Source organism: Haliaeetus leucocephalus, unplaced genomic scaffold (genome assembly GCF_000737465.1).
Source record: "Haliaeetus leucocephalus isolate CR32 unplaced genomic scaffold, Haliaeetus_leucocephalus-4.0 Scaffold217, whole genome shotgun sequence".
Classification (NCBI taxonomy): domain Eukaryota; kingdom Metazoa; phylum Chordata; class Aves; order Accipitriformes; family Accipitridae; genus Haliaeetus; species Haliaeetus leucocephalus.
Genome location: NW_010972653.1, coordinates 4714462 through 4733452, shown reverse-complemented (window position 1 = coordinate 4733452; position 18991 = coordinate 4714462). Strand labels below are relative to the sequence as shown.

Genomic DNA, 18991 nt, shown 5'->3' with positions numbered 1-18991 from the left:
AAACTCCAGATTTACTTTCTTCAGCTTCCTCCCTAATTCTCATTTATCCTGTAGTATTTGTTTAGCTGATTCTACAATCATTTGTCAATAAAATAAAAAGATATGCTGAGGAGGGTCATAGGAAAAAAAAATTGCTTGATGAGTATCCTATGGGATTCTGAGAGCCTGATCCAAAGTCAACTGAAGCAAAAAGAGTATGTCCAGTTGACGCTGAGCTTTGGAGGATGACTGCAGTGTGCTTCATTGTTTCTCTGTTTCAAGACTAAAACCTGGATCAACAGAATAATGTAGGAGCCTAACTGCTATTTTACTTGCCCAAGTCCAAACAGTTATTCAGCTCTTGCTGATCCTCAAGTACCTGCAGCCCTTCACCACCCAGTTTTGCCAGTGAAAGCTCTTTGTGTTTGCTGCAGGCATGTCCCTACAGAAGCCAAGAAGCTAGAAGCCTAAGACATAAGCCCTACTGTGTTCACTTACTACTTGTGCCCTATCTCGGTTGTATGTAAGGCTGGATCTGGTCTGAAATTTTCCTTAGTCCTGTCTGTAGAAGTGTTCTCCCCATTTACCATTCAGCTGTGCTCCTCTGCTTGCCAGCTTTGTCTCATTTGCCATGAGTGTGTCTGAGCCATAAGAGGGGGTGGAGTCATTGCTCAGTATGTTTTGCTGAAGCTGTTGTATTATGCATGAAAAACTTACTGTCCTATGGGTGGAGAGAAGGGAAGAAGCAGTCTCTAGTTGAAAGGCTGAAACATACACCAATAATATGCAGGTGAATTCTCTTAAGAAGCAAGCTATCAGGTAAAAATGCTGATTTAGGTAGCCGGCACACCAGAATAGTGGTTTACAGCAGAGAATCTGAAGAAGAAACACCTAAAGCCCTCTAAAAAATGAAGCCTACATCATGTATTCTTCTCTCCAGCATTCATTCAATATTGCCTCCTAGACTAGCACAGTCCATGCATATGCTGCTGTGAATCGTCTTCCTAGACATCTGCCTTTCCTTGACATTGTACAGGGAGTGGCAGTGCTTTACTCAGAACTCCGGATTCTGGTAGGAGACAGACAGCCTGAGAATTAGGTGTTCTTATCGTGGCATCATCTGTGGTGAACCTAGTTTCAAGCAGGAACTGTTTTATCAGTTTCCTGTACAACATCAAGGGCATGGTGAATACCTAATTAATAAAATCTGTACTTGGACTGTAGCCAGGACATTCTAAAGTGCTAAGAAGTAATGACTTTGGGTTTATATTGGCTGTTAATATTATAAACAAAGAATACAGTTACACTGTTGTGATCAGCAAGAGTTCAAACACCAGGAGTTAGGCCTCTCAAAATCGTGAGGTTAGCTTAAAAATAATGAGATTTAAAAAAATAATAAATTGAGGCTTCTTTTTATTTGTTCTTTAGGTTTTTTTTGTTTTCTCAGGTGCAGTTGGGTCATGCTTTTGAACTTTTTTTTGCAGAGGAGCTAAAAGCTTTATTTTTTTGATGAAAGACATTCTGTTGTAAGCATGACTGGAAGTTGGAGCTTTAAGGAAACAACAAATGTCTTAAGATTTGGCAACAGTAAAGTCATTGTCAAGAGGAGAGGATCCAGTCTGCTGTAATACTTTCTGTAACTGGGTCACCCTGTTCATTCATTGCTTTGTTGCCAGCATTTTCTGTTGTCTAAGTCATTTACGCTATGCTAATTTGTAGCAGGCAGCAGAGCAGATAATGAGGAGGAAGAAGAAGAGGAGGAGGAAGAAGGCTCAGAATCAAGTAGTCCTCCTGTTTCTTACCAGATGAAGCCTCCCCCAGAAGGATGTTGCACTACTGATGGTGAGAAATGCACTAAACATGCTGTCAGAAGGCATTTGCCCTACTGGAAAGGGTAGGATTGGGGCCATTTCCCCTATAATTCATCAGAATGAGATAATCTATACAATATAGAAATCCTAAAAATGTCAATGTTCATTACCTGCCAGATAAAGCTGGATTGCTCTTGGCTGCTCTTACAGTTAACAGGGTCTTTGCCCAGTGTGTCAGGTAAGCATTTGTGTTGGAACGCTGGGCATGAGGACAGAACTGTTCTCTTAGGCAACACGACCTTTAAAGGGTTGAGTTTGCAGGCATGGTGTTTGCTAAAATGAATGTGGTAATTCTTACGGCTTTATTGTTGCTCTTTTCTATTTAAATTGTACCTCATTCAATGTTGCTGTAAATTATTCAAAAACCCAGGAAAAGCCAGTGAAATTCACCAGATATTGAGAACTATTATCTCCATTTTTGAGTGTCTGACCTAAGTTATGATGATGTTAGTAAGTAGTCCCATAAATATGTAGGTTGCCAAACATCATCAAGAAAAACTTCGCTGTACATTTTCAGATTTTTGTTTGTTTATTGTACTACTAGCATCTGTTTATGGCTGACCAAAAGGCAGGAAATAAAATTATCTCTTAGTTTGCCCTTGACGTCAGAGGATACAACTTTGTTTTTCATTAAAAATATAGGAAGTCCTGTAATGAAGACTATTGTGAGTATTAAACAAAAAAATTTTGTCAACTTAAAATACATTTAATTGATTTTTTCTAGGTTTCTGCCAGGCTGGTAAAGATTTGAGACTGGTTTCCATTTCCAATGAACACATTGAGGTACCAGCAGGGTTTTTACTTGTTGGTGCGAAGTCACCAAATTTACCTGATCACCTTTTAGTGTGTGCTGTGGATAAAAGATTCCTGCCAGATGACAATGGACGCAACGCCCTGTTGGGTAAGTGTCTGTGATTGCAGTAAGTGGATTCTTCTGTGGGCTACACTTAATAGCTAATCTTTTTTTGCAGAGTGAGTTCAGCTGATCTTATTTCCATTCCACATCTACAGTAATGCTCACTGGTGATGCACAACAAGATAACAGCTCAGAGCTGGCTATGTTTGCTTTGGAAAGATACAGAGTAAGCCAGTTCATTAGAAATGCTTCATCACCTTCTATCCATTAGTCCAAGGCTAAAGTTGTCCAATCAGTTTATGTCCTAGTTGCTGGAACTGCACGTCTGGGAACTGGACTAGATGAACTGCTTCCTGTCTATTTTAGCTTTCCAAATACTGACATGGGCAGACTGTAGGTCTGTCAAGTGGAACTTTCAGGCTACTATACACACGTAAACAATTTGATGATAGTTTGGACTACAAAAATGTATGACCTTTTTGATTTATCTGTTTGAGATGGGGATAATATTCTCCACTGTGGTTGAAAAAAAGCATGCGTTCTGGATCCTAACCTATGACTTTTTGCTATTATCACAATATCAATGAATATGAATGATTGTAAGTTGAAATTTTTCCTATATGTGTAATCAGGTAATACTGTGTGTTTGAATAGCACTGTTCGTAGGATACTTCAATTTCTTGCTTTTCATCTATTTAAAAGTCTTAACTTCTGACATAAAACTAGGTCCTTCTATCCATTTTTATTATAGCCTTTCTGATGGCTGTTAATCTCATCCATATCAACCCAAATAGGGAAGATCTGCAATCATGTGAATGAATGAACTGAATATTAAAGTTATTAAAATGGAATAGTTTTTATATTGGCAAAAGTGCTATATAATCAGAGGGAGAACTCTTTTTTTCATTCAGGCACTCTCAGGTTCTTACGTATTATTTTCTTAGTTAACCAAAAAATGCTGCATCATATATCTGTGTACAAGTCCGAGCTCTAAATAGCAAAAAGAAAATATTTGTCATGTCTTTTAAGAGTTTTTTTCACAAACACTGAGGGATATGACGTGAACTCAGTTGTTACTTCAGTTTGAGCAACTCTTCAAGGCATTTGGGATGACAGTGTAGTGTGAAGGTGCATAATGTAATTTTATGTACAGTAATTTCTTTCCTCATGTGATCTTGTAGAGTTGGATTGGTCACAGTACATTTGACCAGTGATTGTAAAAGAATTAAGAGGGTTGTAAATCACCCACGTGTTGTCATTTTAAAGATAAAGACAGGAATGTTGTACCACTCAAGTCATTCAGTGCTAGCACTATTAACAGCTTAAGCTCCTTAGGCTGTTAGCAGAGAGGAAGTAGTGTATTTGTTAATTGCATGCTAAACAAGAACAGAAAAAGGCAACGGGAACATAACTGGGAGGTTTTTATGCTACTTGCATCCTCAGCTTGCTTATTTCATACATTTTCGTTTCCTGAAACCATTTAAATGCTTGTTTTTGGCTGCTGTTATACACTTAAACACCAGTTAATCACATTCTTTTGCAATGAATTTTAGTAATTCTGTAGGATGATTTTTATGTATTCTATAACAAGCTTAAATATGAAAGGACTTCCATACTTTAAGATCTAAATTATTCATCTGGAAGCTGGAAATAAAATAATGTTCCTGGTCCCTAATCTAATGAAAAAACACAATATATCTTATTGACATGAGGATAGCATACTATTTGTACAATAGATTGTACTGTAGATAGAAATGATTGTTTGATTCTGGTTTTCATACACTGATGCAAGTCAAATCAGGGTAAGTAAAATTAGAAGCAGACATGACTAGTCTCATGGTTTCAGACACATATGGAGATACAAGACAGAACCATTCTTGCTTTAAATTCTCTGTCTATTAGTATAACACAGTGACCCCTGTCTTGTGATAGATTTAAGTTGAGAACATTTCATATGAAGAAGGGAAGCTCTTTTTATTGTCTTGCTTTTAAAGACAGAACGGAAGGCTTTTTTTTTTGGTATTCTGAGTTTAGGCTGTTCTCCTCCAAACATGTTGGCCTTTTGAGACAACATGGAAAGTGGTCCCTTCAAGCCTTTCTGAGTTTAAAGGGAAATTGAGTCGGATTCATTTTGAATTGAAATGAGCTGTCATCATGAGTGAGACTATATCCCACACTTTTGGTAAGGCTTATTGTTGATACAGGCACATCACTTGTAACCCTTCAACCCATTTGTTTTTGCTTAATTTCATGCTTTTTCTCTTAATATACTGTGTTTTTGTAAGGCAGCTGTTACCCAGTACTGTAGATTTTTTCCGAAACAATTTATTTGAAGGGAAAAGACACTAATGAATTACCCAATAGTTTCCTGATTTCTCATGGTCTGCCTGCATATGTTTGTGAAGATGCCTGTGGAGCGTACAGAAATTCCAGAAGAAAACAGGAAATGTCTTGGTAGTTTCCAGGCCAGCTTTTGACTTATGGTCTTGTTCCCATTAGGAGCTGTTGATATGCCTCTGGGGCATGTGCCAATTTATTGATTATGCTAATAAGTTGTCCACCATCAAGGCATATGTGCTTGTGATTTGAAAGTCATTTCTGTTGGAGGTTGTTTTGTTTCTTTGTTTTTACAACTGACGTATAATTCCATAGGAAAAAAACCCTATTTTCCGGAAAAGACTCTATTTTTGGCAAGCAAAAAGTTCTCTGTGTCTGAGCATGTACCTCATATGATTCTGTTAATCAAGTTAGATCACAGTTTTAAATAGTCTGCAAAACAGAGTCAGCTTTTTACCTTTAGGAAGCTGTTTCTCAGGTTTTATGCGACCTAATGGAATGCTTAGATGGAGGAAGCACTTCTGTGATAGTGTGATATTTATTGTTTCCTAATAGAAGCAGCTAATGTACTACTCCCAAAGTTTTTTTTCTCTTTTGTTTTTTTCCTCCAGTTCCCACTCTTAAGCAGAGTCTCTCATGATAAACAAAGCAGCTATTCACCCATCATTTTCCTTCCCAAAAGACCAAACAGCTGCCCACTTTCCTAGCAGGGAATAAGAAATCCTTTTTTTTTTCCAGTGGGTCCCTGAGGTCAGAATGACAGAAGAAAAGATTAGTTTGCTTGCATTGTAAGCTGTGTGTAAGATGAAAACATTGTAGTATAAAACACTGCGGCTGCTTCTGTTAAAATATGCAATGTTCTATTGGGCTTTTGTAATAGTAGTGAGTTTCCGTACAATGGAGCTCTCCAGCTTGACCATATTGATTTCATTTATTTTTTAAATTTAAGTCTTAAGTCTTCAAATGGAGTGGTACTGAGTAAGTGGGAGAAATGTGGAGCATTGTCGGTGTTTGTGTGCTTTTTCTTGTGAGTAGAACTGAAAAGAAGATATACTCCTGCTGAAAAGTTGAAAATACAATAATTCTTTGTTTAAGCAAGCTGCCAACTCTCCACAAAAATAATAACATTAATTAACAGCCTGTTATTAATTTAAAAGAGAACCAGGAAGAAAGTTTTTTTGCGAATGTATGAAAGATCAGATTATGAAATATTAGCTGATGAAATATCAGATGGATATCCTTCTGTCTTGAGGTCCTCTCCTTATCCCTAACAGAAGCTTACTGTTGATCCAAAGGAACCATTTCCCCAGTGAGAAGGTAGGTCAGGTTTCATACCCTTTTAGTCCAAGGTCCTTCTTCTGAGCACAAGGTCCCTGCTGTGGAAGAGCTTTTTAAATTATGGGCAATTGATCATTGTGATGTGAGCAAATTCAAGCAAATGCCTATGATAAAATACCAGATAGAATCAAACACCTTCTGATTAAACAATCTTCAGAGGGTAGCAGCCTTAAGTCACTACTAAACTTAGTTGGATATGAACTGCTGACCTAAAGGTGAAAGGCTTTTAGCCCCTAAACTCCAGGCATTGATTTCTAATTCTCTTGTGAAATCAATCCCATGACATAGATATATTGAGTCACCTTATGGCTGCCCTGACTCCCCTGACCTTTGTCCTCTCTATAATGTATGGAAGAATATTTAATGCAGCTTGTTTATGAAACAAGCTGTCCCCTCTATCAGCTTCTGCCTCGGGCCGTGGCACGTGAACAGGGCATTCAGGGAAAGGAGAATAATGAAATGTTTGGGTTCTCTGTGTTACTCAGTCTGCTACATAAAGTGCTATGAGCAAGTTTGGCAGAGCCTTGCAATAAGTAATGATTGAACAGCATTTTATTGCATTGGAATTATAAGATCATGCTGTGTTCTATCTGTGATGTCAGGGCTGAGCTGTATTAATGAAGGAATGGCTGTCATCAAAGAGAGTGTCAGTCAGAATGAATGGGATGAAACCCGGTGTTGGCAGGAGTTTGCAAGAAAAGACTCTTAGTCTGACTCAGAGGAGCTAGGGAAGCCTGAGGTGAAAGATGATAGTTTGACTTAAAAGGAAAATTAAAAAATAAACTTCTAAAATGTTCTCTGAGGACTTTTCAAAACAAGTGGACAATTTAGATCTGTTTAATCCTTACTAGGCCTCACCTGTATGCTATATGTGGTGTAAACTAATTTTCCAGTAGACCTCACAGAATTAAAAATAGGTGATTAGGGCAAAAGGTTATTTCAGGTAGAAGTTAGTGCTAAATCTGGTTTAGGCAGATGATTTACAGAAGTTACCAATAATGACTGATCTAAAGTCCAAATGAAAAGATTTTATGTCTACTATCCAACTTCTATTGAATAAATATTTCTACCTGTGGCTTTGGCAAGTTGCTGGACACTCCCAGCAAAATGATAAAACCTAAAAAGTGTACAGGTACTTCTATTTTACCTTTGGAAATGGTCCCTTCGTGCTTGTATTTGAAAACACGTAAGGGCTTGTAAGTGGCAGCCAGGCAAAGATTGCAGTGCTGCTGGTCATGCTCAGTGTGCTGCCAGATGTATGGGAAGCTTTCATTTACTAGAAGAAGCGTTTTTCATGATTTCTTAATCTGCATAAAATGCATGCAAACTCTACAGCTTTTGCCACATCCATTCTAATTTTGTTTCCTTTTGTTGTTGCTTTTATTGCAGCTACTGAAGGCTCTGTGATGTTAGACAGATGCTTTTGTGCCAACTGATATAACACAGAGGATTCTACAGAGTCATGACTTGTCCTGATTTTATGAGTCATAATGACCTTTATCATCCTACCGACCAGGATCAGAGAGATAATAGGCAGCTTTCAATAGTTGTTAGCCACTTGTTCCCATGGATACCAGACCAATTTCCACATGAACTTAGGTTTTTAATAAATTCTTCTGAGCCATTTGAAAACTAATTAAAGTGCTTGGGTTGTAAACCAAGCAACAGGTGTTTACAAAGCATTATATTTCAGTGCTTGTATTTTACAGAAGGAAAAAGGTATTGATAATTAATTTGAAAACCTAATTTGTTTGAAATATGTGATTAAAATAATAATTTTCATAAATGGCTCTTAATTTTATCTACCATATTATTGATCCTTTACTCCATTTATTTATTTCCAATGTTACTGTCCATGTTATGTGGAATATATTTCATTTATTTTTGCCATCTTCCAATTCACTGAATACACCCTTTCCCTTTCAATTCCTGTGATGACACATAAAAATGTTCATTAGATATGATTAAAATAAAAGGAAACTTCAGCTTCAGGTCATGTGTAGGGGACAGAGAGAAAATTTCCGTGGGGAAGATTATCTTCTAATTGCACATTATAGGTGCAATGTTTGTAGATAATAAGTATTTTCAGACAGTTGCATTGGTCTGATGCAAGATGAAAATTCTTAGGAAATACTTTGGAAAATGGACAAAAAAAGTTGTTTAAGAATCAAATGGCAAATAGTCAGCTGTGCAAGGAATGCCCATTATTTATGATGATAATGACATCACCATCACGAGGCCCTCTTTGAGGCTCAAACTGTGTATCTCAGAATGAGAGGAAATGGCAGTATCCCTGGAAATGCCCCATCAAGTCTGAGTACAATAAGCTTCTTTACGTGCAAAGACTATGTCTCTGTCCTGTCTATAAAGTTGCAGACACTTTGTTTCCGTAATCATAAATAGTTTTAACTGCTGTGAAGTGCTAACACAGTCCAGCCATAATTTGAGAAAGCTACTTGAAATTAATAGCCCAGGAAGGCTTTAGTATTTTTTCCTCTCTAAAAAAGCATCTGTAGTAGGAACTTGGTACTTAAATATTCTTACATCTAATTAAATATAATAGATTAAATATACTGAATTTCTTGAGACTTAATTGCATGCTTAATTTCAATGAAAGTTGAAACAGAAGTGAAGCATGTACTTTCTGTGGTGTTGAAGAGGGCTGGGGTTAAGCATGGGATTCAGTACTCTTCAGTCAGAAACTTCTTGGTTTAATGTTTCACAGGTAGGTAATAAATAGGAATTGTGATCTTTTTCTGGTGGGAGAAAATGGAAAATGTGGCCTATTTTAATTGTTCTGTAAACCTGGGGCTCTTTTTGCAATCTGGTAGCTAAAGTGCAATACAGTGGACTTGATGTAATTTTTTTTTTTTTGAGGAAAGTGTTAATAAAAAGTTCACTCTCTGAAAAAAAATATAAATACAGCTTTTCTCCAGGAAAGAGTAGTGTTTGGATGTTATTAATAGTGACCACCTATCTCACTGGATTATATGTATTGTTTATTTTATCAGGTTTCTCTGGCAATTGTGTTGGCTGTGGCAAGAAGGGTTTCTGCTACTTTACAGAATTCTCAAATCACATTAATCTTAAACTGACCACTCAGCCCAAGAAACAGAAACACTTAAAGTATTATCTGGTCAGGAATGCACAGGGAGCTCTGACCAAAGGATCTGTAATCTGCTGGAAAGGGGCAGGTAAGATAATGAAGCCGGCTTCCTCGAGTTCTGGTTTTCATCATCCAAGCTTAACTATCACAGGGACTGGCGTCTGTGTAAAACCTAAGGCAGATCAGTTGAAAGAAAGACTCTTTAAAGCTAGGTGATTACTAGAGCAGCTGTAAAAAGCAATTGACTGACCTAATATGAGGATGGCATGTTTGAAGACATCGGTTCCTCCCTTCCAAGTGCTGTAGCCTCTAAGTAATTCATGTGTGAAATCATCAAATCCAATATGCAGAGAAAAAGCAAATGCCACTGTTGTCAGGGGATAAGAAGTTTCTTTTCTGTTAAGAGTTCAGAGGCCGACAGTCTTCATCCAGCACCTGCTCAAGCACATTGTTCCAACTGCCAGAAAGTTCGGGCCTCTCGGGAAGCACCTCAAGCGAGCCGCTCCCAGCAGCAAACCCAAGTGCTCCAGCTGGGACTCAGCAAACAGGTATGGCTCAGAAGGAAAACACACTGGGTTTCCACCTGTTCTTACTCTTTTGTGCATGTGTATTTGTGTGTACTTCTGTGAATGGAAAGACAAACAAAGAAGCACACTACCACATAAAATAAAGCAAGTTGAAGAGATTTAGAGATACATTACAAATAAAGAAAGCAATCATACTTTGAATGCTTCTCGCTGTCCATTTTTTCCCCTCAGGTTTATGTATAAAAGGTTAGCAAATAATAAAATAGGTGTTCTGCAGCTTGCTCATAGCTATGGCGAACCAAAATTTTTTAAAAGCCATTGTTTTTAAAGTTGCTGAGAATGGGTATTACATTCCTGCAGCTGTTGCTTGTCTGGTCACAGATGACAAATGTTACAGGAACCAGTGTCATTTCAGCTTTTTCTTCTGATCCAGTCTATTTTATGTTATGACCAGAATCCTCTTTACTGCAGGCATTATATGGGCATCAGCTTAAAAGCTTCTGAATTTTTTCTTCTGCTGAGAAAAGTGGCTTTAATATTAAAAAACAAACTAATGATCAGTATCTGCATCTTTTTTTGTACTAAAAATTGTTTCTGAAAAATTTACTTTTCCATTAGCTTGACATAACTGAAAGGTGATGCATGATAGAGGCTAGAGTGATCTCTCTGAGCTTCTTCATAATGAAAACAGCTCTTGAGTGTCTTGTGACTGTTACAGAGATTCATGCAGGAGAACTGAGGCTCATCTGTTGGTTGTTGTATTCTCTCTGTGAGATAGAAACCTGTTAAATAATTGTGATCTGGAATACTGGTACCCCTTCAGTACAAATAATTCATCTCTTTATAATAGCAGATTGGCGTTTTTTTTGGTCAGAGGTTACGTATATAAAAAAGCTACATTAATTACAAGCATATTAGGCTTGAGAAAACCTCTCTTTTTAATGCAGAACAGTTTAAAAGCTTGGAAAGAGGATGTCAAATTGGAATGGAGTCTTAGGAGATTTTTAGCAAATTTTAAACTTCTCTCACTATTTTAGCTAGTTCTTGAGTAAACTTCATGTAAGAGCTAGGGTCCACCTGCAAAGAAGCTAAGGATCTGATGTATGTATTTTAATTGCAGAATCGTATTTTACCCAGGCACTTAATCGGGAGTCAGACAGCAATAATCTGGTATGAGATCAGAAGTGGGTTTGTTTTATTCAGTATTGCATTCACTCTGAGCAGATCCCGAAGGTTCTATTAAAGTAAACGATCAAGTGATCAGTTTATTATATCAACTGAGGATCTTGACCTAGAAATGTTTAATGTAAATACTTTGTTTTTTTCTCGCCAGCTGCAGCCATAGATCACATCCCTTCAACAGCAGCGTTCAGCTCAGCTGTTTATAATGGCAAGGAATCACCTAAACAACAGTTGGTGAAAAATAACCTGTCTGCTCTGACAAGACCTTCGGTGTTAGGTATTTGTATGGATTTGTTGTTTAATACCTTAAACTCTATATTCCATGGGTATAATAGAAGCATTGAACAAATGATATCATGATCATCATTTCCTGTATGAATAGAAATTACTGTTCCCTTCCAAGTCCTTTCTGACCATAACACTTTTTTCTGTGTTAATTTTTAGAAAGAAAATTGTTTATATGTTTTCAGCCATAGCTCTGTTACCATTCAGATTATTAATTGGAAGTTTTTCATTATATTTACAGTTCATTCACTTAATAGAAGTACAGACTAGATTCTGAATCCAGGTTCTTAAAGAATGTGTCAGTTTGCATCAATCTCCCAACAAGGTTTTGTGAAGGGAATTAAGAAAGATTTATAAGTAATCACTCATAGGATAATTCCTCTGTTGCAGTTCACCTCGGGATGGAGCACTAGATTTTGACAACTGGCTCCAAATGAAAGAAACTGTCCTCACTGCATGATTATCATCATGATTTGTGTTAATTGTTTTCTGTCACAAACTGTATTCTGTGTCACTGGCTTGTTTAAGCAAGAAGGTTAGTCTTCACTATGGCTAGAAACATGCTATAACTCTATGTTAGAATAAGTCTTCCCAAGTTTCCTTGCTGGCATCACAGCCAAATTTTTCCTCTGCCTATTCAGGTTCTTGAGCTCTTTCTTCCATGCAGCAACATATTATTGCCAATTCATTTCAGATGGATTATTTTCACATATCAACATATCTGCAGGAAAGAATACAGCATTTTCAAATAAAAAATTCTTTGTATTGCTGTAGCTATCTTGTGACTTTTGTCGCAACTTTATGCCAGGAAACAAAATGAAAGGAGGAGTAGAACAAGTGGCTAAATACTGCCCTCAAGTGGTAAAAGTTTAAAGGACAAAGTTATCTTTGCAAACTTCTACGTAAGGCTCTTCTGCAAGGGAACGATTTTATTGAAAATCTGTACACTTCAGGTTTATTTTTAATTTTAATATCTTTTTCAAAATTAGACCCCATTTTTTATATTAGATTCTTACTCTGTCTTGAATTTTATGTGGGACTAACCATTCTGCCAGGAGATACAGCCCTGCCAGTGTGAAGTAGTGTTAAGACCTCTGCATAGTCACATCCAGAAATAGAAATAGCTCAATCCTGCAAGATGCTGAGCAGTTCCTCGAGGACCATTGACTCTCAATAATTAGAAATACTTGATGTTAGTGGAAACTTACCATTCTAGGACTTTGCAGGAGTGCACAAGAAGATTAAAGATATTGAAAGAATATTCAAGAAATGAATCATCAGGAGCTCCTAGAAAAACTGTGAGAAAGTTATGTTTTTACAGACAAAGCGATGGAGCTACATGTGGATAGGAGGAAAGTGCAGAAGTAATTTGGTAGGAGTTAATATGGAATAACATGAAACCAAAGACGGTAACCAGCAAGAAGTGGCAAAAATCCTGTAAATGAGAAAATTCTTGAAAAGAACTCAGATCTGTATTAATATTACCCTGAACCCCTTGAGAATTTTATTTTGCAATAAGTTACATGAAACATTGTGTCATGTGTTCAGAAATAAAAGGAGCAGAATGCTCACAGTGTTGACTTCAAAATATTAACACAAGCATTCTTAGTACATGTCTCATTGTTCCTACATTATTCTTAGTACAGAATGGACATTGGTATAAAATAAGTGAAGTCTACCTAGATAATTAAGAGTTCCCTGCAACAGAAAGGTCCCAGAAGTTTAAGCAAGACATAGCAAAGTAAAATAAAAATGATAAAAAATGATTATATTCATGGAGTTGACCCTGTCTACCACAGTACTTAATGCACACATTAAATCTATCAAAACATATTGAATTACCATGCACAAAACTGAATACATTTTATTCTAATGCTTTTCTGAAATATTACTGTTATTCAGGCACTTTAACAAACTCAGGGCCCCCAAAAAAGCGCCATAAAGGTTGGTCACCAGAATCTCCATCATCTACTGAAACTTGGAACTTGCAGCTCAACCCACAGGCTCCAAACAGAATTAAAAATGGTAAGCTATACCATATAAGCTATACTAGAAAACAGTGGGGGAAAAGAGGCAATATTTTAAAGGTGCAAGCAGATTCGTATTAGAGTTTTGAAAGGTGTTTGATACCAACATGCTCACCTACATTTAGGTGCTTCATTTCCATTGATTTCTTTTTGAGGCTGTGAGCTTAACTCTCATTAGGATCCAGTCATCAAGTCATTATTAATAATTCCCAACAGGTGCCTGTGTCCGTCTTGAGACACCAAAACACCTTTGGGATGTTAAAATCAGTGTCATAACTCAGATCAAGGTACCATCCATTGCTTCAATTATTTTTCACAGTTGGATTTTATAGTCTAGATACAGACTAGAGTGACATGCAGTGAAATAAATTCACTTTCCACAAAATGTTTTATTTTAATGTGCTCTTGTTTAAATGAAAATTACTATAGAGAAGTTACAATTGAGCAAACATTGAATCTTAATATTTTCTTTCTCGCTATAGCAAGAAAACCTGTTTAGAAGCAGTGAAACTAAATTTATCATAGAGAACACACATATCATAACTATTTGTGCACTGCTATCACATAAGTCTCTGTATTCGTGCAGTCATACCTGGAATTGTTTGTTTATGAACATTTAGATGCATGGGTGATGTTCAAGGTTGCAACAATTAGTCCTCCAAGAAAATCAGCATAATGGTATGGGTTGTAGTAACAGCTCATGAAATGTGTGATGTACGCATAAAAAGCATTCAATACCGATTCCAAATGTGGGTATGAGATGATGTTGAATAACTTTACTTTGAAGAAATTGTTAGTAGACCTGACTCCAGTAATAATATGTCTAAAATCTTAGATGGAGGAAGCCTATCATCTTTACCACATTCTGCTTTGGTGGGGCCAGCCTCATCTCCAATGGTGGGCTCAGGAGAACCAGTCTCAGTTCCTGACAACTTGCTGAAAATCTGTAAAGCAAAGCCAGTTATTTTTAAAGGTAAAAAACCCAACCCCCCAACAAGACCTTACATCTTTTTGTAAGAGATATAAATATATGTCCTAGTGTTAAACACTGCTAAAGCCATCAATTTTAAAAGGTTTACTGTTAAAACTGTTTAACACATACATGGGAAATTATGAAATTAATGTGATGTCTACAAACATTGTTTATTTTGTAGGTCATGGAAACTTCCCATATCTTTGTGGGAACATTAATGATGTGATAGTGAGTCCTTTGTTGTACACCTGTTACAGAAATTCACAGTCTTTATCTAGAGCATATGAACAATATGGTGCCTCCACAATACAGCCTATTTCAGAGGAAATGCAGCTCTTACTGACTGTCTACTACCTTGTCCAACTCGGTAAGATTATTTTACATCCAGAAAGACTGCAACGAATAAATTACATGCTGGCGAATGAGAAAGGGAGTATTAGGGCAGGGCAATATTAAATATTAGTCTTAGGATGTGTGATATTAAACAATTTTATTCATGGTTATGAAACAAAACTAAATAATTAGTTCTTGAAGACCAGACAGATTGAAATATAATTGTACAAAGTTCATCTTCTCCTATAATCTGGGAACACAGCAACTAAAAATAAAGAAAGGAAAAGAGCTGTAATTCACTGCTTTTGCATACAGCCTGTAGTTTAGAAGTAGTATTATGCTGAGACAGGCAGCACTCAACCTCTTAAATATTTCTAATTACTGATACTCAGGTTCCAATTAGGGCAGCTTTACTTGAGTATCACAAAGGCACTTCAAAATGAAAAACTTGGTTCACATCTGCTAAAGGCAATAGAGTCTTGCACGCATAAATCTGAAACATGATCATCTCTAAAAAAAGTACATATTTTGAAAAAAAAAATTGTTTTTAACTCAACAATTTTGTTTAATTGTTTCAAAATTTTTTCTTCCTTTTTTTTTTTTTTTTTTTTTTAAGCCTCGGACCAGGTCCCTTTGATTGAGGATTTGGAACAAATATTCATGCGTTCATGGAGGGAATCACACCTGTCTGAAATCCGTCAGTACCAACAGGCTATTCCACAGACTTTTCCTCAAGTGCCCAGCCAGATTGCACCAGTGACTTCAGCCCAGCTTCCCTGGCTGGCGGGCCTCGCAGCTAGCTCCTGTAATGATAGTGTCCATATCATTGAATGCAGCTACTCTCTGGCTGAAGGGCTTTCAGAAATGTTTAAGCTGCTCATTGAAGGAAAATTAATAAAGACAAACTATGTGGTGATCATATGTGCCAGCAGAAATCGAGCCATCGATTCCTGCATTGTGATAACAGGTAAGATCCCAACGTTGTATCTCCAGGCAAAACAGAGTAATTCGATGCTATGAGGAGTTTGGCTGGAGTTTCAATAAGCTGCCTCAGAAAGCAGAACTTTGACCAAGAAGTAGTGGGTTTTGATGAACCCAAGTTGATGTTGCATAGTTGGGTCTCTCCCCAGCAAATCACATTCTGCCTGTGTAACCCTTTTTCTCACCAAGGCATCCCAGCCAACACTAGTGCAAACAAATAATAGCGAGTTACAGCACACACAGTGCATAAAGCTCTCCTGCTCTGTGTGACTGGGATATTACTGTGAGCAGAGGACCGAACATTTCCTTAGCTTCTAAAAGATGGTCTTTCAATGTCATTCCCTTTGACAACCTATTATGCTGATAATTAAATAAATTATTTGAATAGCCATTCAAAGATTCATTATAAGTGTAAGATAATTGACAGTGCCTTTGACTATTTATATGGTCTTTTTATATACCGTATCAACAAATATTTCCTAAACTGGGAAAGAAACACAAAGAATTATAAAACATGAGTCTATCTTACAGATGTCTAGTGCATACACATATAGGAGAGAGAAAAGACTCATCTCTGCCGTTTTTGTGTGTGTGGCATTCATTTAGCTGGGTAGTATTTTTATTATGACTTAGAACATTTTTAACTTTAGTTTGAAGTGCTTTCAAAATTACTTTTTTGTCTTTTAGGAAAGTATCAGGCAAGAGTTCTGTCTGAGAGCATGCTCACTCCTTCAGACTACCAAAAAGAAGTTAACTATCAGCTGGTCACAGGGAAAGTGGAAACTCTGGGGTCCTTCTTTAGCACACTCTGCCCAGGTACCTAACAGGTTATAGAGACATGTTTCCAAGTCCCTGAAACTTTTAAGTCAGAGAAAATAGCTGTGCTCATTACCTTTCCAGAAGAAGGACATTATTAGAAATATATAAAAAATGCAGGACAAAGTTGTGAAAGTACATTTGAATTGAAATTCCTCCTAAAAGTGTCAGTTCATAAAATCCCTCAGTTTCATTAAAATATATCAGCAAATAGCTAAGCATATTATTCTTAGCTATGCAAATCAATCCATATACTATGCAAGTCCATATCCATATGAATGTATAAATTCTTTTGCCCTAAGCACAGAATTCATTTAGACCATGATAGAACAGAGTTATTTTATCAAAGGTAGGATTTGCCCTTTCAACTTATCGTACTGTGAACTTGATCATGATGCATGGGAAAGAGAGGAAAACTGCAGAGAGCCAGGGTTACTGGATCATTTTTAAACTGAGTATACCAAGGATTACTACAGGCAAGATTATCTGGGGATAGATTCAGCCACGTGGAAAGTTAAACTATCACACAACTAGAGCAAATGCAGCATATTTTTCAGTGTTAATGGAATGTCATAGTCCCCTTTGCCATTCATGTCATGTCAGTAAATCTGTACTTAGATCACAAGAACCCTTCTGGATATGTCATGATATTTTGAGTGGTCACTTAAGAGAAACTCATTTTCCTTGAACCATCGTGTAGTTATGTTAGTGTTTCTGCTCTTAGTATCTTCAAAGTGTGGTTCTCAAAATCACTTTTGCTATTGCTATTGTTTGAGCAGAACAAGTAAATGAGCATCCTAAAAATAGTTGCCATCTACATCCACTGGATTGCACTTCACGGGGCAGACCCTGCCTTTGTGAGCTCAGTGCAGACACATTCAAACACCTTTTCAACTGCTGAGAAAATACTAAATACTCAGGACAGGCATGTTGTATTCTCTGCACAGCTTCCATCTGTAAGCAGGGCCCCTGCTGAATACAATAGGATATATTTGCAGATATAGATAGTTCAGTAAAAAGTACCTTGCTTTCTTCAGCATTGTGTGTAGCTACAAAGCTCATATTTCTCTTTCAGCTTTATAGGGAATTATTTTTCTTTCTGTCTCTGAAAAATGTTAGAGATTTTAAAATATTTATCAGATTTTCCAAAGCTTCTTGTAATCCTTATGAATGAACAGTATAGCTACATGGTCTGAACATAAACCAAGCCAGTTTCATGTCTTTGTTGTTGCTAATTTACATCAAGGCCTTGAGGCTAGTTTTCTACCATCCTCCATAAGTGCTCTAGCCAGTGGTCTGCAGAGCTCATTCCTTGGCCTGATTTGCATTTTATTAGTGATATGCTGTAAAAACAGATGCAATAGAAGATAACGAGAGAGTTCCTGTATAAAACAGCCAATAAGCCAAGGGCAGGATAACTAGCTAGCATATATAAAGCTCTTTAAGATCTACAAAACAAAATCAGTATGAAATGCAGCTCTTATTAACATGGATGTTTATTCTACTATCCCTTCAATTTGATAGAGGGTGACATTGATCTTTTGCTGGAGAAATTTTACCAGGAAAACCAAGGACACATCTCTTCATCACTTTCTGCTTCAGTGAATAAACCAACAGCACTGAATGGAACTGGAACAGCTGCGTGTACAAGTAAGTAAGGAGGATTTTCTAAAGCGGTAACAGAGTAGGGTACTTGAGACCACGTCTCTGGGTGTACAGTTAGATCCATCTGGGCAGAGTCCGAGGCTCTTAAGGCAAAGGTCCTGAGGCAAACAGCAGCTCATATCTTGGGATATTCAGATTTACACTGATGGGTGCTCCACTTCATTCCACTGGGTATTGTAGTCTTTGAAGCTCTAAGTCTTACTTCTGTGGTAGCAGAATGCTATTGCACAAGTTCACTTTCAGCTCTCAGACATTTAAGGGACTTACAGGACCAAAATGCCAAATGCAGAAAGATTTCTTTGCATATTCCATATAGATTTTTGTAAACTGGAACTCCTGTGCATAAGCAAAGTATCTTAAAGAGTAGATCAGCCATTCTTTGCCAGACTCTAACAATTTGTGTTAGATTAGACTTTGGGCATATATCTAAACAGAATTTTGCCTTTTTCCAGGTTATGAGATTGAACGACATCAGATTCGTCCATTCCAGCTAGCAGTGGCTCAGAAATTGCTGTCTCATATTTGCTCAATTGCTGACTCCAGCACTCAAAATCTTGATTTGGGTTCTTTCGAGAAAATTGATTTCTTGATTTGTGTTCCACCCTCCGAAGTGACTTATCAGCAGACTTTGTTTCATCTCTGGCACTCAGGTGCTCATTAGTTACCTTTATTTTAGATTTACGGGACATTGTTAAATGCATTTTTATCTGGAAAT

At 37.1% G+C, this 18991-nt stretch overlaps 1 protein-coding gene across 4 annotated transcripts in view; it reads left to right on the top strand.

Annotated features, from left to right (window-relative positions):
• Positions 1-18991, top strand: part of GREB1 (growth regulation by estrogen in breast cancer 1) — a 59067-nt gene that overhangs the window by 4978 nt on the left and 35098 nt on the right. For 3 of the 4 annotated variants that reach the window (XM_010566663.1, XM_010566662.1, XM_010566661.1), the window contains exons 2-13: positions 1699-1821; positions 2575-2751; positions 9393-9575; positions 9892-10035; positions 11348-11473; positions 13384-13506; positions 14344-14481; positions 14663-14848; positions 15431-15781; positions 16483-16611; positions 18136-18261; positions 18729-18926. In XM_010566663.1, the coding sequence (XP_010564965.1) occupies positions 1699-1821; positions 2575-2751; positions 9393-9575; positions 9892-10035; positions 11348-11473; positions 13384-13506; positions 14344-14481; positions 14663-14848; positions 15431-15781; positions 16483-16611; positions 18136-18261; positions 18729-18926 (2004 nt within the window). The remainder of the gene's footprint in view (positions 1-1698; positions 1822-2574; positions 2752-9392; positions 9576-9891; positions 10036-11347; positions 11474-13383; positions 13507-14343; positions 14482-14662; positions 14849-15430; positions 15782-16482; positions 16612-18135; positions 18262-18728; positions 18927-18991) is intronic. The other variant, XM_010566664.1, reaches the window with a different exon arrangement.